A 23,294-nucleotide genomic window follows, 5' to 3' on the forward strand; every position below is an offset into this window, starting at 1 on the left:
GAGTAATTTTGAGAGTCAGCTATAGCATAATTTTGTTTAGGATACCAAAACTCTACAAATTTTAATTTTAACAATGTAATGGCAGCTCAAATAGATGAGTAAAAATGAACAATCTCAATAACAGCTTTACTGAGATATACTTCACATACCATAAAATTCACCCTTCTAAAATGTACAATTCAGTGATTTTTAATATATTCACAGAGTTGTGCAATCATCACCACTAACTTCAGAATATTTTCATCATCCCAAAAAGAAACACTGTGCCCATTAGGAGTCACTTCCCATTCCTCTCTCTCCTCAGTCCCTAGCAACCGTTTGTCGCTTTTGGTCTCTGTGGATTTGCCTGTGTGGGACAGTTCATATAAATGGAATCATGGAATATGTAGTCTTTTGTGACCGGCTTCTTTTAGTCGAAGCTTAATGTTTTCAAGGTTCATCCACGTTATAGCATGTATTAGTACCTCATTGCTTTTTGTGGCTGAATAATACCACATTTTGTTTATCCATTTAAAGTTGATGAACAATTTTATTAGAGAATGAACAATTTTTTTGCAGGTTTTTGAGGTATAATTGACATATCACATTGTGTAAGTTTAAGGTATACAACAAAATGATTTGATATATATATTTTTTAATTTTTTTTTTTTTACAATTCACATTTTTTTTTAAATACATTTTTTTTTTTAATTTAGTTTTGGCTGTGTTGGGTCTTCGTTGCGGTGTGTGGGCTTCTCATTGAGGTGGCGTCTCTTGTTGTGGAGCACGGGCTCTAGGCACACGGGCTTCAGTAGTTGTGGCACGTGGGCTCAGTAGTTGTGGCACGTGGGCTCAGTAGTTTTGGCTCACAGGCTCTAGAGCGCGGGCTCAGTAGTTGTGGCGCTTGGGCTTAGTTGCTCCGCGGCATGTGGGATCTTCCCAGACCGGGGATCGAACCCGTGTCCCCTGCACTGGCAGGCGGATTCTTAACCACTGCCCCACCAGGGAAGCCCCCGATATATGTATATATTTTAAAATGATTGCCACAATAAGTTTAGTTAACATCCATCACCTCATATAGTAGAGGTTTTTCTCTTGTTCTGAGAACTTTTACGATGCACTACCTTAGCAACGTTTTTCAAATACACAATACAGTATTGTTAACTGTAGTCACCATGCTGTACATTAAATTCCCAAAACTTATTTATCTTATAACTGGAAATTTGTACCTTTAACCACCTTCACCCATTTCCCCACTGAACTCTTTTTTTTTTTTTAATTTTTATTTATTTATTTATTTATTTATTTTTGGCTGCATTGGGTCTTCGTTGCTGCTCGCGGGCTTTCTCTAGTTGCAGCGAGTGGGGGCTACTCTTCGTTGCGATGAGCGGGCTTCTCACTGGGGTGGCTTCTCTTGTTGCAGAGCATGGGCTCTAGGTGCGCAGGCTCAGCAGTTGTGGCGCACGGGCTTAGTTGCTCCACGTCATGTGGGATCTTCCCGGCAGGGATTGAACCTTTGTCCCCTGCATTGGCAGGCAGATTCTTATCCACTGCGCCACCGGGGAAGCCCCCCACTGAACAATTTTTAAACTTGTAATTTTTTCATTTCCAGTGGATCTAAGGTGTATTTATTAACTGACTTTGGTCATACTTAAACCAGGTTCTACCTTGCCATTTTGAACCTGGTAACTAATTCTGCAAGCTGTCATCTTCTAAAAAGTTTTTCTCTTACTCTGGCAGCTTCACTAGCTGAATGAAGAGTGTCTCTGAGTAAGGCATCATGAAATCTTATGTTCACCTTTAAGAAAGAGGCTCTGAACTGGGCCCGTGAGCCACAATTACTGAGCCTGCACGTCTGGAGCCTGTGTTCCACAACAAGAGAGGCCACGATAGTGAGAGGCCCGCGCACCGCGATGAAGAGTGGCTCCCGCTTGCCACAACTAGAGAAAGCCCTCGCACAGAAACGAAGACCCAACACAGCCATAAATAAATAAATTAATTAATTAAAAAAAAAAAAAAAAAGAAAGAGGCTCTGATTATATTTTCGTACCTGCCTTGTCCCTTCCTGGGTACTTGTGAAGTGCTGAGAGCATACAAGAAAACTGGGCTATCATTCAGCTATCACATTGGTGTGGCTGGATCAGTTTTTAAAATACTTTTCTGGTTGGTCAAAAGCCACTGCTGCAAGCTGCCAGTGCCTCTTCTGCCCCACACCTTCCCCAGTATCTCAGCACATAAAAGGGGTTATTATCCCTGACAGAGCAGAAGTCCTCCAGTTCAGCAGTGGTTAAATGTTAAATATTATGACTGTTGCCTCGAGAGGAAATGAAGGCTTTTTTTGCAAACGTAAAAGAACATTGAGTAAAGAGACTTGAGTCCTAGTCACAGCTTTGTCACTAGCTAACTGTGTGGTATTGGCTAAGCCAATTCTACACCTATGTCCTTAGTTCTGAAATCAGAAGAGTAATAATACCTACCCTAACTACCATGTAAGATGATTATAAAAGGTAGTAAAGTTCTGAGGCTAATATACCCGCTGTTGTCTGTGGAATTATCACTGCTTTAGCCTACCTTTTTGTAAGAATGTATTTTGAAATATTTTCAGAGTAACTGATTATTGACATAAATGCAAAAGATTGTATTGAAGCTTTACTACCTGCCTTGCAGAAGACTTGCTGAAAATAGGTTTCTGATTGTTGAGTCATTCAGCAATCACTCTACAGTTCTGCTAAAGTTTTCTTCCAAAAAGACTCTAAAATCTGATGGAAAATGTTATCACTCATGTTTTTATTTTACTCCTCATCATATTAGGTGTTTATCAGATCAGCAAACAAATCAAAGCTCATGATGGCAGTGTGTTCACACTTTGTCAGATGAGAAATGGTATGTTATTAACTGGAGGCGGGAAAGACAGAAAAATAATTCTGTGGGATCATGATCTGAATCCTGAAAGAGAAATAGAGGTAAGGATGAAAACGAAACATAAAAATTTTTAAATATTAAACCCTTTAAACTCATGTCTTTTGTCCCACATTGAGATAACTTACACTTTTCTGGGAAATTTGGTGCACATTCTTGTCATTTCATTCCCTCAAAATAAACAAAAACAAAAAAGGACTATTCACTAAACAAAATAGTTTGAAAGAATAAGAAAAATCAGCAGAATAATTAACCTGCTTATTTACTTCTGAGATTTTTTTTTAGTGACCCAAAAATATAAGTATATAAATTTAAAATTTAACAGACATTCGTTGAAAACTATATCCTACTCCAAGGTATACAAAATGACCAGCTTAATTTTAAAACTTGAAAATAATAACAATGGGCTTAATGATAATTGCTATTTATCTATGTATGTGTCTGCTTCATTGCATGAACCAAGTGTATCCATAAAACCTGACAGGTATTATGTGCTCAGTGAAAGTTTGTTAATTGAACTGAGATCTCAGGAAGTGAAATGGGTTAAGAATAGTATTTTAGTCAATGATTGCCAGAGCAAAGGCAATTCACTCAGTTTAATATTGCTTCTGTGTGTTGGTGACTTAAATTTTGAATTTATGCTCAGTCTTTTCTACTCATAACATGCTTTGTAGACAAAATCTTCTCTAAAAAAGAGGATTCTGATAGTACTGCTCTTGGGTTTCATTTCCAAGAAGATATATCCCCATATTATAGATAAAGAAATTTGTCTCAAGCTAAATGACTTACCCAAAATAATATAATCAGTAAGTAGCAAAACCAGATCACAGTCTTCATGTGATCTATCAGAACTTATTCCTTTATTCCCTACTCCTAATCCTTAACTCTTGAAATCATATAAAAATATGAATTTAAAATTGAACCAAAGAATGTTGCATTATAATGCATTATAATGCATTATAACTTCTGTGTAATAAAACGTAATTGTCTGAACAAATAATTTATTAGTATAAGATTACCTTATTACTTTCAAATTTGGAATTCTGTCATTTATTACCACATAATTGCATACAGCTGTAACTACGGTCTTCAGGTAGTAATTCATGCATGTTAGCATGTGTATGGTGACTTTACAAATTTTTTTTTAGGTTCCTGATCAGTATGGAACAATCAGAGCTGTAGCAGAAGGAAAGGCAGATCAATTTTTGGTAGGCACATCACGAAACTTTATTTTACGGGGAACGTTTAATGATGGCTTCCAAATAGAAGTACAGGTAAGCTGTATGATTTTAACCATTAACTGAGTATTTTTGATGATACCCTTTGCTTCTTATAACAATGGGTGTATTTCATTTTCAGGGTCATACTGATGAGCTTTGGGGTCTTGCCACACATCCCTTCAAAGATTTGCTCTTGACATGTGCTCAGGACAGACAGGTGTGCATGTGGAACTCGGTGGAACACAGGCTGGAATGGACCAGGCTCGTAGATGTGAGTAAAGCAGAATGTGATTATAATCTCTCCACAGAATCTCCCTAAAATGGCAGATGGTAGCCGCAAAGCAAATAGGACTCAGCATTGGTTAAAACGAAGTGTATTTCTATAGTTCAGTAAAGGGGAAGGGGCAGAGGGAGAGTGTTTAGTCACAAAGTACATGAACCCACTCCAAAGTAGCAAATTAACAGGACAGAAGCTCAGTTTTTCTGTCAGGTTCAGTAGTAAAAATAAAAAATATTTCACATCTTTATGGAGTATTAATTGTTATGGATATGTTTGGGTCTCTGGTGGTGGTGCAGTTGGGTTCAGTAAGTACTGCCCACTAACAGATTCTGCTCTCTTCTTTTTGAGTTGGTCTCTTACTGTGTTTTCTCCCTACCCCACCCAGATTTCCACCTTTTCTAGCTTAAAAGGTGTATACACGTTCTTTGCAGACTCTAAAGAACTGTACAAATGTTTGTTATTATCCTTATTATTGTTCCACTGCCTAGCCACAAGCTGGTGGTCCTTCCCCCTCACCACTCTGCCAGCGTGTCCCCTTCCTGCTCTGAAATCCTTTTTCCTCTGAAGTCCATGTTGTATTACCATTGGCTACAGTAAAGTTGATTGAGATTCCATGTTTATGTGAAACAAGTTATTTTCAAATATGTTTTGCCACTATTCCCATAGATCTAGGGAGACTTTCTCATGTACTCCCCAACAGTTGTCTGTCTCTCTTCTAGGAACCAGGACACTGTGCAGATTTTCATCCAAGTGGCACAGTGGTGGCCATAGGAACGCACTCAGGCAGGTAGGGTCTTTAAGGGAAATGTGAGCTGAGTAATCTAAGTGGTGGGATGTTTAACCATTATTCAGGAATGTTCTCTATCTGATCTGGAAAATTAATCTTTTAAGTGGCACAGTTTTATGCTTTTTGTTCTTTTCTGTTATGTATACTCATTTAATCATTCAATAATTATTTGAGCACCTACCATTTGTTAGACACTATTGTGGGTGTTCAGGCTACATCAGAGTGCAAAGCAAAAATCCCTGCCCTTGTGGAGCCCACATTTTAGTGTGTGTCAGGGGTAGAGGCAGAATGAAAAATAAGCATTATAACTAATTAAGTTAGCAAATGAAGAGCTATGGTGGGGGAGGGTTGAGCATAGGAAGAGGGATCTGGAAGGGGTGCAGTTGCAAAACGATAATTAGGGAGGTCAGAATAGTCTTCATTAAGGAAGGTGACAGTTCAGCAGACTTGACCTCCTTTGTGAAATTTTCTGTGGTATCGAAAATTTCTCTCCTCATTCGTTATCTTTTAGGGAAGGCAATTGAACCTGAAATAACCCAGTTGAGCTTTTGTTTGTGCTATAGCTTTTTTCTTTTTTAAATGCTACACAGGTAGATAATAAAGGTATGTTTCCTGAAATCATTATTAACTACTTATCTTTGCAGACATTGTATAGTACCTTTCCAAGGTTATTAGGTAATATATATTTATTATCTGTATTTTTTAATTGAGTCCTTTTTATTGCCTCTGCTGGTAAGTAGCCGTCATCACAAATAACTTAATTTCTTTTTTAAACAGGCAGAGGAAAAAGATAAAGTCAATTTTCAAAAGTTAAACCCATAGAAAATGTGGAATGCTGATTTCTAATAAGGTGAAAATATTGTGAACACACTTATATAAATATTTTTATTTATGTAACAAATATTTCCAATCAGCCAGTTTATTTAATTCTAACTAAATTTAACAATGTAGAGTTTTTTTGTAGCAAGTTTTCCCCTTTGGCTGTTGGATACAAATTAATACCTCTAGAAAGTCAAAACATATTCAAAATCCTCCTCATATATAGCACTCAGAATCATGGAAAAACAGATCTTTAAGGTAAAGATAAACTTTGAAATGTGGACATGTAACTAGAGGTGCTATTTGAGTGGTTCTGAAATAGTGGAATTTTAGAATTAGACTGCTTGGGAGAGTAATTGGTGATAACTTGCAAATATAGACGGCTTTACTATCTCAGATTTTCCCAAAATACATGTCAGTAATAGATTATTACTTGGACTAAACAGGCATATGGCAGGTCGGATCTATTTTGGGGGCAGCTGAACAAGTATCACAAATGCTAAAATCAATGAAATAGTAAGAATAAGAGCTACCATGTATTCAGTATCTGATGACAGACCTTGTACTAAATTCTTTTCATATAGTACTTTAAGTCTTCACAAGAATGCAACAAAATGTTCATTACTATCTCCTTTGCACAAACAGGAAACCAAGATCCATAGAGGTTCAATCACTTGTGATTGAGCTGGGATTTAACTCAGGTTCTATATAGTTCCAAAGCTTGTCTCTTTCCACTACTCCACCAGTACTCTTTGAGATGTGCTTATCGTGTTTGTAGCATTACTTAGAAATATTATAAGGAAAGTTTATCTTTGAAGGTTAAATCACTGGCTGACATAGTATTTTAAAAGCATTTACTGTGTATAAGAAGGAGTTAAACACCAAGTGGAGTAGTAAGGGCTAGAAGGACTTGAATCATTAAGACTCACCACTTCATTGGATGAATGTACAATATATACATACACATAAATACAGTTTGCCCCAATTTGTAAGGAAAAAACTGATCTGATTAAACGCACTGAAGTTACTTTCTAACATTTAGTGTTACTGTGAAGTCATCATTAACAAGCTTAACAGGAAAAGTCACTTAATTTAAGTGACTTAAGCTAAAGCTAAGCCAATTGTTTCCTCTTGGAGTTGTGAGTAGAAAACACCTTATGAATGAGAGTGATATGATAACTAAATAAAAAGTGGAAAAAAATCCTTTCTGGTGTGGAGTTGGGGATTATTTAAAATCTAGGGGAGATGTAGTTATCAGTGTTCATTTTATACTTAATTCCTGTCTTTGGTTTCACATCTGGTTAGTCTGTTGTTACTTAGAGAAGTTTCTCCTTTATTATTTTTACATGGATCTGTGAATATGTGGCTGTACTGTCTAAAACAGAAAATTCCTCAATGTAGCCATTCAGATTATTATCACTGACCCTAAGCCTGAAAAAAGTCACACTTAGGGCAAGGATTTTTGTTGTTGTTGTTGTTGTTAGTTTAATACAACACGTGTCCAAATTGTTCATGATCCAGAAAAGGTGACTAGCAAAATGTTTAAAGATGTCTTCATGTCCATATGTAGAAATCTTCTACTTCTTGTAGTCAAGAAGTAAGGGCTTCCCCGGTGGCACAGTGGTTAAGAATCCTCCTGCCAATGCACGGGACACGGGTTCAAGCCCTGGTCCAGGAAGATCCCACATGCCACGGAGCAGCTAAGCCCATGCGTCACAACTACTGAGCCTGTGCTCTAGAGCCCACGAGCCACAACTACTGAGCCCACGTGCCACAACTACTGAAGCCCGTGTGCCTAGAGCCCGTGTTCCGCAACAAGAGAAGCCACCACAATGAGAAGCCCGCACACCGCAACGAAGAGTAGCCCCTGCTCGCTGCAACTAGAGAAAGCCCGCGTGCAGCAACGAAGACCCAATGCAGCCAAAAATAAATGAATAAATTAATTAATTTAAAAAAATAAAAAAGAAGTAAGCACAAGTATGAATAAATTATCACAGTGATTTAAAAAAATTATCATTTTAAAAGAATATGTTACTAATATCTCTAAGGGGAGAAAATTCAATGCATGGCCCCTAAGTGGACATAGTACTTCCTTAACATTGCTAATCCTCATATAGTAAGGAGTCTTTTTAACAGCTTTATTGAGATATCATTCATATATCATAAAATTCACCCATTTACAGTATACAATTCAGTAGTTTTTAAGACGTTCACAGAGTTGTGCAACCTTCATCACAAGCTAATTTCAGAACACTGTCATTAACCCAAAAAGAATTCCTGTACCCGTTAGCAGTCACTCCTTATTGCTCCCACCCACTTCCAGCCCTGAATAACTGATCTACTTTCTGTTTCTATAGGTTTGCCTATTCTGGACATTTCATATAAATAGAATTATATAATATGTGGTCATTTGTGACTAGTTTCTTTCACTTAACATAATGTTTTGAAGGTTCATCCATGTTGTATAGCATGTGTCAGCATTTCATTCCCTTTGTCACCAAATATTCCATTGTGTGGATATACCGCGAATAACCACTTGAGTTATAGTCATACATAAGTTTTTGTATGGACATATGTCTTCAGTTCTCTTGGGTATATACCAAGGAGTAGAGTTAACTATGTTTAACATTTGAGGAGCTTCCAAATTGTTTTCCACAACAGCTACACCATTTTACAATTCTACCAGTAAAGTATGAGGGTTCCAATTTCTCCACATCGTCGCCAACCCTTGTTATTGCCTGTGTTTTGATTATAGCCATCCTAGTGGCTGTGAAGCACTTTTTCATTGTGGTTTTGATTTGCATTTCTCTGATGGCTAATGATGTTGAGTATCTTTTTTATGTGTTTATTGGCCACTTGTGTAGCCTCTTTAGAGAAATGTCTATTCATATCCTGTGCTCATGTTTGAATTGATTTGTCTTTTTATTGTTGAGTTGTAAGAGCTCTTTATATATTCTGGACACAGTACCTCATCAGATACATGATTTGCAAATATTTTCTCTCATTCCAAGGGTTGTCTTTTCACTTTCTTGATGGTAACATTTGTTGCACTAAAGTTTTAAATAAAAATTATATAATTTATATAAATTTACTATATAAAAATATAGTCCCATTTATCTATTCTTCCTCTGTCTCTTGGTCTTCAGGATTTACTCCTATGGTTTTTTCTAAGAATTTTATAGTTTTAGCTCTTACCTTTAAGTCTGTGATTCATTTTGAGTTCATCTTTGTATATGATGTGAGCTAATCTTTGTATAGATATCCAGCGTCATTCTTTTGCACGTGGATATCCAGTTGTTATAACACTATTTGTTGAAAAGACTTTTCTTTCTGCAGTGAATCGTATTGACACCCTTGTCAAAAATTAATTGACCATAAACATACAGGTTTCTATCTGGACTCTCAGTTATATTCCATTGATCTCTCTGTCCATCCTATGCCAGTACCACAGTCTTGATTATTATAGCTTTGCAGTACGTTTTGAAATCGGGAAATGTGAGTCCTCCAACTTTGTTCTTTTTCAAGGAGGTTTTGGCTATTCAAGATCCCTTGAATTCTACATGAATTTTAAGATCAACGTGTCAATTTCTACAAAGAAGCCAGCTGGCATTTTGATAAGGATTGTTTTTTCTCTTTATAGATCAATTTGGGAATGTCACTATTTTAACAGTTTAAGCCTTCCAGTTTATGAACAGGAGATGTTTTACATTTATTTAGGTCTTCAGTTTTTTTCAAAGATGTTTTTAGGGTACAAATTTGCACATTTGTTAAATTACACCTAAGTATTTCATTTTTTTGGTGCCATTTTAAATGAAATTGCTTTCTCATTTTCATTTTCAGAATATTCATTGCTGGTATATGTAAATACAACTACCTTTTATATATTGATCTTTTATCTTGCACCTTTGCTGACCTATTTTCTTAGTAATAGTTTTTCTAGTGGATTCCTCAGGATTTTCTGCATACAAGATCATGTAATCTGAAAATATAGTTTTCTTCCTTTCCAGTCTGAATTGTTTTTTCTTTTTCTTGCCTAATTGTCCTGACTAGACCCTCCAGTATAATATTGAATAGAAATGGCAAGAGTGGTCATCCTGATCTTGTTCTCTATTTTAGAGGGAAAGCATTCAGCCTTTCACCATTAAGTATAATGTTAGTTGTGGGTTTTTCATAGATGCCCTTTATCCTATTGACGAATTTTCTTTCTGTTGTTGAGAATTTTTAGTCATGAAAGAGTGTTGGGTTTTTCAGCTGCCTTTTCCAGTCTATTGAAATAACATGGTTTTTGTCCTTTATTAATATGGAGTATTACATTAATTGATTTTCAAATGTCTAATCAACCTTGTGTTCCAGACATAAATCCTACTTGGTCATGGCATATAATTCTTTTTATATATTACTGGATTCAGTGTGTTAGTATTTTGTTGAAGATTTTTTTCATCTATATTGTTGAGGTACATTGGTCTGTAGTTTTCTTGTGATGTCTTTGGTTTTGCCAGGGTAATACTGGCACTTCAATAAGGCTTTAAATAAGACCTGATACCTCCTAAACCGAAATGAAGCCTTAAAGCATACAAATGGATAAAAATTAGTATACACTGGTAATTGTTAATCATTAGTTATCAAAATTTTAGATTTGTTGAACCACTGACTATATAAGCCATTTAATTAATAAATTGCACTTAGGCATACCACACATTTTCAAATATAACATTCTCCAATTTTTTTAAATTTGTGTTTCTTGATGGAATTTAAAGTTCTTCGTGAAGCTCACAATACATGTGAACCTGAACCGTTATGAATTTGAAAGTTTATAATCTCTGAATTATTGGTAAAATACATTCTGCTTGATTTTTCCAAGACCCCAATTAATCATCCTTTCTCTTCCTTTTTTTAATAAATATTTATTTTTATTTTTTTAATTAATTTATTTATTTTTTGGCTGCATTGGGTCTTTGTTGCTGCACACGGGCTTTCTCTAGTTGAGGCGAGCGGGGGCTACTCTTCGTTGCGGTACGTGGGCTTCTCATTGCTTTGGCTTCTCTTATTGTGGAGCACGGGCTTCAGTAGCTGTGGCATGTGGACTCTAGAGCGCAGGCTCAGTAGTTGTGGCACACGGGCTTAGTTGCCCCGTGGCATGTGGGATCTTCCCGGACCAGGGATTGAACCCGTGTCCCCTGCATTGGCAGGCAGATTCTCAACCACTGCGCCACCAGGGAAGTCCCTCCCTTCCTTTTTTTTGAAACTAGTTTCTCAAAAGGCACTTAATCTTTATACCACTTGCAGGCCTTAGAGAAACCACAAATATATTTGCCATCCCATCAGGATGTCAGGTGTCAGCTCAGACAAAATTCCCCAAGCAGTTTGCACAGAACTTTACTCTTTTCCTGGTTGGACCCATTTCTATTTCTAAACCACCATACACTATTTAAGAAAGGAGTTTTTGCCATAGTCATTTTATAGGCTGGTAAATGGAGGTGAGACACCCAGAGTTAGGGAAATCAATAGACTTGAAATGATGGTAGGGAGAATAAAAAGCAAAGATTAAAGTTCAAATTGTTTCAAAGAAAGAAATCCGTGGACTTGAGTCAGTATATAAAACATACTATATATAACCATATTGGAATGGAAAGGGGAGAGGGCAGACTGAGAGAGGTGACTTCAAAAGAGACCCCCAAAGTTTCTGATTTATAGTGACAGCTTTGACAAGGAAGAGCAAGCTGGGAAAATGCACCTGGTGGGCAGGAAGGTAAAAAATTTGATTTAGTTTTCGATGTGGAATCACAGAACGTTAGACCTGGAGAGACTTAAGTGATCCAGCTCCACTCATCATTTTTTTTGAATTTTTTATACAATTTTTAAAGGTTAGTTTTGATGATGACTGTAACCTTGGCAAACCAGCAATGTAGCTGAAGTACTGTTATCAAATTCTACTGTTGACTAGAAAGGTTCTGAGTGTAAGAAATGCTCCTTTAGCTCAAAAGGGAGATGTCGAAGACATATTAGCACTAGCTGAGACTTTATTCTTAGACATAATTAAAAGAGAAAACTTCTAATTAGAAAAGAATAGCTTGTTTCCCTCTGTAATTTGATGTTGCTGAACTTGGCCCATCGGTACTCCTGAGCTCATTTCCCAGGGTGTACAGTGTCTTTGAACGCTATCAGCATGAATCTCCCTGAGTTCTGCCTTGTTATAATTGCAGTTCAGAGTCACTCTGTGCTCCTACAAGTTGTAAAGCACTAGATGCAGTGAGTGGCACAAAGAAATATTATATAAGACATGGTCCCTACCCCAAGTAGCTTATAACCTAATTAGATACTACATAAAAAGATACAGAGCATGTCATATCAGTAGTTTAGTATTATTTGCATAAACAGGCAGTAATGCTTGAAGATCAACAGAGAAATTACTGTGAGCCTGAGTGGTCAGGGAACACGTCACAGAGGAGATGGGATTGGTCCTGCCTTGACGGAGTTCTGAGATTTTGAAGAGGCAGTGAAGAGTTAGGAGCTTATATCAAGCAGGAGGAATGGATTGAGCAAACACAAGGAACTATGAGCTAACTGGACTAGAACGTTCCTAAAGGCCTGTTGATTGCTAAACAGTGGAATCCAAACTTGTTTAGCCTGGCCTTTAAAGCCCATTAAAAATCTTTCCCCTCACCATTCCAGCGAGAATGGTTAAGTCGTTGTCCTTCAGATACACCTCAGCCCTTTTTGTACTTTCTTACCTATCCCTCTCCACCTGTTTATGTCCCACCTCTCCTTGCCACATTTGATGTGATGAAATCCAAGACCACCCACATCCTCAGTGATTACTCCCTGCTCTGAAACCTCATAATCCTTAACTTGTGTCATTCATTTTACTTTAAACTATTTACCACTTTATGAACTCACTCCGTCTCCCCGGTTGGGTTATAAACGCCAATTCTGCCTCCTGTGCTGACTTCTTTCTTCTCTAGATCCTGAATGTTAGTGTATCTCAGGCAGAGAGAGCACTTTCCATGGGATCACACCCTTCCCTGGTGTGATGTAGTGAAAAGCACAAGGGCTAGAAGCTCTGTCCCGGCTCTGCCACTAACTAGTTGGTTGATGACTGGCCAAGTGTTTTGACATCATGGGATTTCAGTGTTCTTATCTGTAAAATAAGAGGGTTGAATTGGGCTTTTCTTTCCCCTGATTTTGACTTTATGTTTTTCCAATTATAAAAGCCACATTCCTATTCTTATAAGGAGAGGCTTCATAAAAGCAGTTGGGAAAAAGTTACAAACCTGCCACCCAGAGGATACACTTTATATTATGATGAATATTTTTTAACTCATATTATGAACACATATATATTCATTTAGGGACTGTAAAGTATGATACTTCCCAGCTCTGAAATCTTATGATTCTCTTTTTGCCACTAAAGAAATCAGTAAGTGTCTTTTTTAAAAAGTCATCTAGTTAATGGTGGTACTGTGTGTGGGTACTTGACTCACAAGTCAGATTAGTTTACATATATGGCCGAAGATTTCCCATCTCTGATGCTGAGCAGTTACATTTAGAAAGAGTCTTTAAGTCCTTTAGGCCCTATAGAGCCCCATAATGATTCCAAATTACCTTAAAGCAGAAGCTTGATTTCAATGTATATACTCTAGACTAGAATGAGAATGCAGTTGAGCACAGTGAAAACTTAATACTTATTTCTAGAAAGTTCCCTTTGCTAAAGGATTTGTTATCCTCTTCATACTTCTGTTAAGGATAGAGGTCCTGAGCCAGAAAGTCTTTTCTCAAGGTAGAACGTAATTCATGCAATGAAAAGGGTGGGAGCTTTAAAATTATTGCTGGGGATCCATATGGAAGTTGTATACTTTTAACAGCAAAGTTATTTAGTTATTACTAAAAATTACTTGCCAAAAGTGGAAGAATTAATCTCTGATATGTAATTAAAGAAATAGAAAAAGTAGGTAGGGTTTTGTTGTTGGTTTTTTTTTTTTCTTTTTTGAGAGCTGCCATCTCTAACCAGTAAATGACTCAGTTTTAGGTTTCTACATATTATACCAACAGACATTCTGGGTTTTTTCATTACTTTTTTTTTTTTGGCCAGCTGTGCGGTGTGCAGGATCTTAGTTCCCCAACCAGGGATTGAACCCGTGCCCCCTGCAGTGGAAGCACAGAGTCCTAACCACTGGACCTCCAGGGAATTCCCTTTTTTATTACTTTTAAAGGGAGTTTTCAAAGAGATAAAATTGTTTGCAGTTTCCCTAGGAAGATTAAACTGAACTGGAAATAGACAGTATCAGTTGAGGCTTCTCCAAAATAAAAATTGGTAATTTTAAATGCCTAAGAAAGTATAGTAAAGTTTCTATAAACTCATTAAAAACTTGAAACCTCATACCTACAGAGCGGTGCTGTGTCTCATTGTTCTTTAGGTATGTCTTTTCACTCCAAGTTGGAATATTTTGTTCCCTTACTCTGAAAAGGTGGTTCACTTGGCATCAGCTTTGGCATTTCTTGGCTCTAGGAGTTCCATGGTGGCAGCCATAAAAATTGATTAATGAATTACATTCTCAGAAGAAACCTATGATCTGTGGGTGCTGTCCAGTTGCAATAAGATATGTTCTTTATGCACCTTTTGAAGTGGAAATGATCAAACATTCAGCACAGGGCTTCAAAGTGCCAGTTACCTGCTGATTGGCTTTTTTATTTTTAAATATTTCTCCTGGATATTATTTATTTATTTATTTATTTATTTTTTAATTTATGACTGTGTTGGGTCTTCGTTTCTGTGCGAGGGCTTCCTCTAGTTGTGGCAAGTGGGGGCCACTCTTCATCGCGGTGCGCGGGCCTCTCACCATCGCGGCCTCTCTTGCTGCGGAGCACAGGCTCCAGACGCGCAGGCTCAGTAATTGTGGCTCACTGGCGCAGTTGCTCCGCGGCATGTGGGATCTTCCCAGACCAGGGCTCGAACCCGTGTCCCCTGCATTGGCAGGCAGATTCTCAACCACTGCGCCACCAGGGAAGCCCTGATTGGCTTTTAATAAACTTAGGTATTCACAGATAGAAGCTATTTCTCTTACCCGAGTAAAAGACAGAATTTATGAATTAGGTTAGCTACGTAGAAGTTTCAACCCATAACTCACAAATTACTAATTCATTCATGAACATGTTTAATTAGAAAGAGATTTCAGTGATAGGTAAAGAGTCGGGATCCTTTAGTTTTTTATCTTCTGCCTTGAATATACGAAGGCATGTTAAGCAACATCACTAAATATTCTTTTTTTAAAAAATTCTTTTAAGCCCTTTACTGTCTCCTAAAATTTCTTTTTTTTTAAATTTATTTATTTATTTTTGGCTGTGTTGGGTCTTCGTTGCAGCAAGCGGGGGCTACTCTTCATTGTGGTGCGCAGGCTTCTCATTGCAGTGGCTTCTTTTGTTGCAGAGCACGGGCTCTAGGTGCACGGGCTTCAGTAGTTGTATTGCACAGGCCAGTAGTTGTGGCTCGTGGACTTAGTTGCTCTGCGGCATGTGGGATCTTCCCGGACCAGGGCTCGAACCCACGTCCCCTGCATTGGCAGGCGGATTCTTAACCACTGCGCCACCAGGGAAGCCCTGATACTTCTTTTTATCTGAAGGGATAGTGGTCTCTGTCCAGATATTAGTTATAAAGCTTCAAAATTAAAAGGAACTGTCGTTATGATTGCTGTTACTGAATTTAGTGGTGGAATTTTTCCCATCTGAATAATTAGAAACAAAACTTGCTGCTTTTTTTTTTTTTTTTTTTAATTTATTTTATTTATTTGTTTATTTTTGGCTGCGTTGGGTCTTCGTTGCTGTGCGCGGTCTTTCTCTAGTTGCGGTGAGCAGGGGCTTGTCTTTGTTGGGGTGCGCGGGCTTCTCATTTTGGTGGCTTCTCTTGTTGCAGAGCCTGGGCTCTGGGTGCACGGGCTCAGTAGTTGTAGCACACGGGCTCTAGAGCGCAGGCTCAGTAGTTGTGGCACACGGGCTTAGTTGCTCCGCGGCATGTGGGATCTTCCCAGACCAGGGCTCGAACCCGTGTCCCCTGCATTGGCAGGCGGATTCTTAACCACTGCGCCACCGGGGAAGCCCAACTTGCTGCTTTTTTGTCCCATCCAGTTCCATGAGATTAAGAGGGATTTTATTTTTCTACTCTTGTTCCATTCTTGCCACCCCAACCACTTCTTCCTACACACTGCACTGCTGCCACGTAATTCTTGCTAAACCTTTGCATTTGTCAGGTTCGAGACTTATCTTCTATTTGTTCATTTGTACATTCTATAAATGTTTATTTTAGTGCCTGATCTGAGCCAGGCAGTGCTCACCTCCAGACTCCTCCAACTAACTGCGTGTGCTGTCCATAACCTGCCCTCCTCTCCCTTATCTATCCTTTAGTTGTCCTTCCTTAATCCAGTCTTTGCTTTGTACCCAGTATCTCACCCTGCTCTTCTGAAGCACCATCTCTGTTTTTCAAAGAACTTAGAGCTTGCATGTGCCGGTGTTGGGGGTACTGAAGAGGAGGAGTGCCCCCTGCTGGTCCCTTTGAACTCTCACCAAATGAATGGCCCTCTGCCTTTCCCTCCCACCATCATACTGTCCATGCTCCTTCCCACCTCCATGGCAGTGCAGCTGTCACTCCTCCTGCCTCAACTGCCTTTACTTCTTTCCCTCAACATTCAGCTCAACTCATATTCTACATCCTCCCTAAAGGTTTTTCTCTGTCTGCTATTAATTTCCCTTCTGTGAGTTCTTCTGTTATATGTAGTCACCATCGGTGAGATTGGCACTTAATCGTTCTTTGTTTTAATTGGCTCATTTCCTTTTTCCTGGCTCTAGTGTAATCTTCAAGAACACTGATAATCCTGTCATTTTCTATTTGGACAGTGCCTCGCAAAGAGACACCATTGGCATTCAGTGAATACCTAAATAGAAATGAGAACATGCCTAGGCCCGAATAAGTATATTTATATTGTATCTCGCAACATTTTGCACTCATCCTTCGTTAGAAAAGGGAAACATGTGCAGCTTAAGGGCATTATTAGAATTTCTTTATTAAAAGGAAGAAAAAGTCAGCAACCTTTTTTTTTTCTATAAATGCTAATATCTGAGAAAATTTTTGATTTTTTACTTCTTAACAGGTGGTTTGTTCTGGATGCAGAAACCAGAGATCTAGTTTCTATCCACACAGACGGGAATGAACAGCTCTCTGTGATGCGCTACTCATTAGGTAGGCAGATTTACTCCCACTCCTGGCATTTACAGTATTTCTCTGTAATTGCATACTTTCACTTCCAGTAAAGCTGACTACTTTTTTCTCTACTTTCTAGAGTTGTTAAGTATTGAATATGTTTCCCCCAACATTAGATTAAATTCTGCTGCAGGAAACAGCAAAAGATCTGCTAAAGTTAAACAACATTCTAAATCATCAAGCAAACATAAATTTAGAACAAACTGTTACAACTGCATTTGCAATTGAAAACAGAATACAGTGCAATCAAATCCCATTTTTTTGGAACTACAAATACTTAGAATTTTGAATAGTTACTGTATTAGGCTGAATGTTAATCTATTTAGCAACCTTTTCTTTGTATATAAGATAATAGAAAATAAATTATAATAATATTCAAAATATACAAATTTTATAGGCCCTTCAAGTTCTTTAAAATCTAGTTTGATTTTTACTGGTTACATAGTAATGATTGGTCTGTTAATTAGATAAAATACTCAGCAACTCATGAATTTGATCAATTCGTTTAGCTACTTTTCATACTTTATTCAAAATGTTAATTAAGTTTCCATGATAGTCGGTTCCTTTTTCCCACTATTAATATGGTTTTGATCCACATAATTCTTCCTTGGAGTTAGTTCGAGTGACATTTTCTTATATTCAAAAATATATTCCAGTAGTTGTTGGATCAGTGTGGAGTCCAAATGATCTTTTTGATTTCTTCTAAGTCATTTCAGAGGAAGCTCAGAATGCTATTCTCTGTGTTGAACAAGGAAGGAAAAGTATATGCTTCAAGCTGTAAGCTTGGCAAGAGTTGTCTTGAAGCAAAAAAGGTTTTCTGTCTTGGTTTGGCTTTTTTCAATGCTGTAATAGCAAATAACTACTGCAGATGTAGCATTTAAAACCCAAAGATCAAATGGACTTTATTGACCATCTGTTACGTGGTGAGTACAGTGGTCCTTTGTGAGAGAACATGGTCCTTTCCCAAGAGAATGGACCCTGTAGTTGGAGAGATCATATGTCCTCAGCTGAAATGAGCAAATTGTACACTCAGCTTGCCATATGAATACTGTATACTTAGACCCATAAAAGTAGGTTAACCTCCCTAGGGCCAGTCTGTCGCTAACTAGAAGGAGATGAGACTAAGGGAAGAGTCCAAGGCCCGTGAGCATTTCCAAGAAGGGATTGTGTACTCAACCAGATGACCATTTGGTTTTCAAGTATGTTTAGTGATGGAAGGAGTCATTCATTAAACACCAAAGAATAGTTAAGTTGATGAGATTTAACAACATTTGTAAAATATCATTTGGTGTAGGTCCAGTAAAGTGACAGTAAATAAACCTATCAATGTATTTCTATAATCAACATTTTTTCCTGTTTCATTCCAGATGGCACCTTCCTGGCTGTGGGATCTCATGACAACTTTATTTACCTCTATGTAGTCTCAGAAAATGGAAGAAAGTACAGCAGACATGGAAAGTGCACTGTAAGTAGTGAAGTAAATCTGTAAAATTGTTGGAAAATTTTACTTCTGTAAAAAGAGAGTTAAATATATACACTGATGTATCACCTTTAAACTTAGCAGATTTAAAATTTAATCTCTATCTTTGAAACTGAAATTACCTGACAGTAGAATCTTGCAGTTCCCTGTATGCTCTAGAAAGGTTTCTCCTTTGATGAGAGTTTAATATTGTTACCTCTCTCTCTCTGACTACTAGCTTTAATGCAGTTTCTTAAATCAAAGCTATTTCCTTAGGAAATCCTTAGAAAATAACGCTTTTTTAAAATGGAGTGAATCAGAAATGGAAGGGTATCTCTAACATTTTAAACTCAGTGTCCCATGATCCTGCCCATCCTTGACACTCTGCAATTTCCTAGGTGACCTCTCTAGCACTAAACATAATTTATATGGAGATTTGTCTGTATTAAGAGAATTAATAGAAGCATATTTCCTTTAATTTACTGCATTTCTGATTGATTAGTTTATCATTTTAAGATGAAGATTAGATTCAATTCTAGACATAGTGAGTACTTATCTTATGGCAGGCAGTCTGCTAACTAGGGAAATGTTCTAGGCACTGGGGATATACATAAGATTTGCTCATTGTCCTCAAAAAGTACACATTCAAGCTGATAACAGGATGAGAAAGGCAGGAGGTATAGCATAGTGGTTAAGGGCATAAACTTGGGATCAGACTACCTGGATTTTAACTCTTGTTTCACCACCCACAAATGTGACCTTGGGCAAGTTATTTAAACCTTCTACTTCAGTCTTCTCATCTGTGAAGTGAAGATAGTAGTACTTTCTACTTCACTGGATTAAAACAAGTTAAGGAATATAAAATACTTATAATAGTGCTTGGCAAATAAGTACTCAGTATATGTTAACTATGAATTTATAGAAAATGAGGTAGTTTGGTATCTATGTTACCAGTCAATTTAAGATTAGCAAATTACTTGATGAATTAATGGCACAGATCCTTTAACAGTCCTTTTTTTAAAAATATTTATTTATTTATTTTATTTTTTTTGGCTGCGTCGGGTCTTGGTTGCAGTGCGCAGGCTTCTCTCTGCGGTACGCAGGCTTCTCTCTAGTTGTGGTGCGCAGGCTTCTCTCTAGTTGTGGCATGTGGGCTCTGTAGTTGTGGCACGTGGGCTCAGTTGCCCTGCAGCATGTGAGATCTTAGTTCCCCTACCAGGGATTGAACCAGCATCCCCTGCATTGGAAGATGGATTCTTAACCACTGGACCACCAGGGAAATCCCCCTTTAACAGTCTTTATCACAAAAGAGTTTTAGGGGAATGACTACAAGAATGAATTTTTAAAAGTATATACATAAGTAAAACCCAGGCCATTTTCTATTCAGAGAAGAGACTTACTGCTTTTTTTTTGTTTATTTGCTTTTTGCTTTTTTGGGGGGGGGGGCGTATTTTGTACCATGTGCTAAAACCAGTCTATAAACTGATCTACAAGCAACCTTATAGTTTTATAATTTATCCAAAATATTTTTATTTACTTTGACAAAAATTATGAATCAGTATCCATTAATTTATTTAAATACATCTTTTAATCGATTTATTATCTTAATATTTGGGAATAGTAGTATAATAGTGCCTCGTTGTACAGCATGATCAAATGAAATATTCCACTGAAAGGAATTTTCAGATTACTTAAGTTTACCCTACCAGGCACCAAATTTTTCTTAATTATTTTTTATCCCAACCTTTTTAAAAAGTCCATGTCTTAATAAACAGAGTATTATCAAATATAATTTAATCTTGTGGAATCATAAAATTTTACAGGTCGCACTATAGCACTTAACTTAGCTCAGCTCTCATTTTACGGATGAAGAGACTGAGTTTCAGAGAAGATAAATGGCTTGTCCTTGGTCACATCTTGACATAGTGGCAGATCTGAACCCTGTTCTCCTCACTCTTAGTAGAGCAGACTTCCCAAGGTACAAAAAGGCCTCAGATTTTTCAATGTGTATATCAGTGTACTGTGCTTTTAGAGTACAGCAACTGATGCAGAAAGGAAAGAGCAGTGTTGGACACTGGATAATGAGACGACCTTGGAAGTGTTGAGAATTGCCAAGTTTATCAATTGCATGACACTTTGCCTTCTCCAGTTAGGCAGCTTTTATCTTTAGAGCATATGAAGTATTATTATGAAATATCTTCAGGAACTGTTAAAGCTTATAGTACTCTTTGCGGCTGTAATGAAAGGCTCAGCTACTCTGCTTTTCTAATTATCTTCTGTTCTGTGCTTTGCTTCCAGCTCTCACTTCTCCTTGCTGTCTGCTTCCACCAGCTGGTCTTATAGTCTCATATTAACTCCTTTTATCTGTTGTCTGCTATGATACAGGACAGACAAAACTGGGTTAATGCTGGCTCTGCTGCTTACTAGTTTGCAACTTTAGGCAAGTTAACTTCTCTGAGTCTTAATTTTATTATCTTAAAACTGGAGATTATAATAGTTCCTACTTTTATAGGATTGTTGTAACGATTAAAATGTGGCAACTGGACCTACTCTCAGAGTTCCAGATACAAATGCTGTTTTCTATTTTGTTTCCAATATTTCCTGTTACTAGTTAACATTTAAGTGACCCTATAGCTTCAGAAACATACTGGGCTTAGAACTTTAGGAAGTGTCCGTCTAATAAATTGTAACCAAGCAGTTGAAACTGTCCCTGAGTGCCAGCATAATAGCTTTGTGTTTGACTCCAATTCCTGTATACCTTTTAACACTGCTACTCAAAGATCTTAGCCCAGGAGATGGAGTGTAATGAAGTTGCAGTGATATACTAAAAAGCATTACAAAGTCTGTTAGAATAGGCAAGAAGTGCTGGTAAAATAAGGGTTTTTTGGTCAGGATTTTGGTGAATGAAAATATATATAAAAAAGAGAAGAGTAAAAGACTTTTAAAACTGTCTACCTAGAAATCTCCAAGAAAATTACCCATAAAACTAATGCAGTAGGTATTTCAATATTACCATAACAGTTAGGAATTATATTGCAATACTTGGTGGCTTCAACAAATGAGGGATGTGTTCCCATTTAAAAGAAGTCATCAGGGACTCCGGGTCCTTCTTTCTTTCTACTCCATCATCCTCAATAAGGTGCTGCTGGAATTCCAGTCATCCCGTCCTAGTTCTAGGGGGACAGAGCAAGGGGGAAAAAGACACTCTTCCTCCTAAGTCGATTTTTAAAGTTTTCCTGGAAGCCCCACTCAGTGACTTCTGCCACCCATAGCTGCAAAAGAGATTAGGAAATAACAGTGTTTTAGCTGGGCACTTAAGAGAATGTGGAATGGATAAACTATGCTCTACAGATCTACAGTCTAAAGATTGGATTGGGTAGGCTACACTCTACAGTCTACACTCTAAAGGTCAGCTTTCTCTCACACCAGCAAAGCACGTCAAAAATGTGATGGGAAAAAAATCCTAATTGCAGTAGTAACAAAAACTGTAGATGCTTTGAGAATAGACCTAGCAAGAAAAGCACAGGAAGCTATGTGAAACATGGCTGAAACACAAACTACGAAATGAAAAAATAGACATAACATATTTCTAGAAGAAAAGACTTCATAAACATGTCTGTTCTCTACAAACTATTCTCTAAATTTGATGCACTTACTTAAATTTTCAGCACAATGTTTATGAGCTTGATAAAATGGTTCTAAAGTTCATCTGAAATTTTCCTCATACCACGAAACTATCACAGCTGGGAATAGGCAGATAGACTAATGGAACAGAAAAGAGAGTCCAAAAACAAATCTCTGTTTATATGGAAATTTACTAGATAATAAAAGGTATTTCAAATCAGTAGAGAGACAATGGACTCTTCTCAGCCTGCATTGTCCAGCATCACAGCTACTAACCACAACTTTGTTTACAAAATTAAATACAATTCAGTTTCCTGGGAGCACTGGCCACATTTTGAGTACTCAGAAGCCGCAGGTGGCTAGTTATTACTTCTGCATTGGACTGTGCAGATACACATTTTCATCACTGCAGAAAGGTCCATTGGATGTCACTGCCCTAGAGGGTGAGGGGACACCCAGACACCTACTTAGGAAAAAAGTTAGTGCCCTAACTCAAGGCCTCGGTACTTGTTTGAAAACTCCTCAGGTAATATTAATATACAGCCACGGTTGCAAACCACTGATGCAGATGATGACCTTCCATGTGATTAACAAAGATTCAGCTGAGATATTTCTTATTTTTCCAGAGTTATTCTTAGGCACCATCACTTGTGATTGTTATTGTGGTTACACCATTCAGCTGCTTAAAGGCAGTGATGAAAGTACCAGCTTAAGAGTACTCTCCTGTTTCTGTTCAGCGAGGTGTACTTTTTGCTCCCAACTGTGTCTGTGCCTGTGGGGTGACGTTTGAGGGTGTTTTCCCCCAAGTCTTGTATGTACCTTTCGTGGCCTAAGAGTTGGGTAAGACAAGGACACTCTGAGGTGGTTCTGGGAAGGCAGCACCATAGACTCCCGACAGACAGTTGCATCTAATCTTTTCTTTGCTTATTTATTGGACTCCATATCAGCGAAGAAACACT

The 23,294-nt window shown here is 37.7% G+C and overlaps 1 protein-coding gene across 3 annotated transcripts in view; it reads left to right on the forward strand.

The window, feature by feature from the left end:
* The window catches only part of EML4 (EMAP like 4), a 157,632-nt gene that overhangs the window by 125,454 nt on the left and 8,884 nt on the right, over positions 1–23,294 (forward strand). For all 3 annotated transcript variants that reach the window (XM_061168735.1, XM_061168733.1, XM_061168734.1), the window contains 6 exons: positions 2,791–2,942; positions 4,047–4,172; positions 4,258–4,389; positions 5,118–5,185; positions 17,143–17,231; positions 18,620–18,717. In XM_061168735.1, coding sequence (XP_061024718.1) covers positions 2,791–2,942; positions 4,047–4,172; positions 4,258–4,389; positions 5,118–5,185; positions 17,143–17,231; positions 18,620–18,717 — 665 coding nt within the window. The remainder of the gene's footprint in view (positions 1–2,790; positions 2,943–4,046; positions 4,173–4,257; positions 4,390–5,117; positions 5,186–17,142; positions 17,232–18,619; positions 18,718–23,294) is intronic.

Source organism: Eubalaena glacialis, chromosome 14, assembly GCF_028564815.1.
Source record: "Eubalaena glacialis isolate mEubGla1 chromosome 14, mEubGla1.1.hap2.+ XY, whole genome shotgun sequence".
NCBI lineage: Eukaryota > Metazoa > Chordata > Mammalia > Artiodactyla > Balaenidae > Eubalaena > Eubalaena glacialis.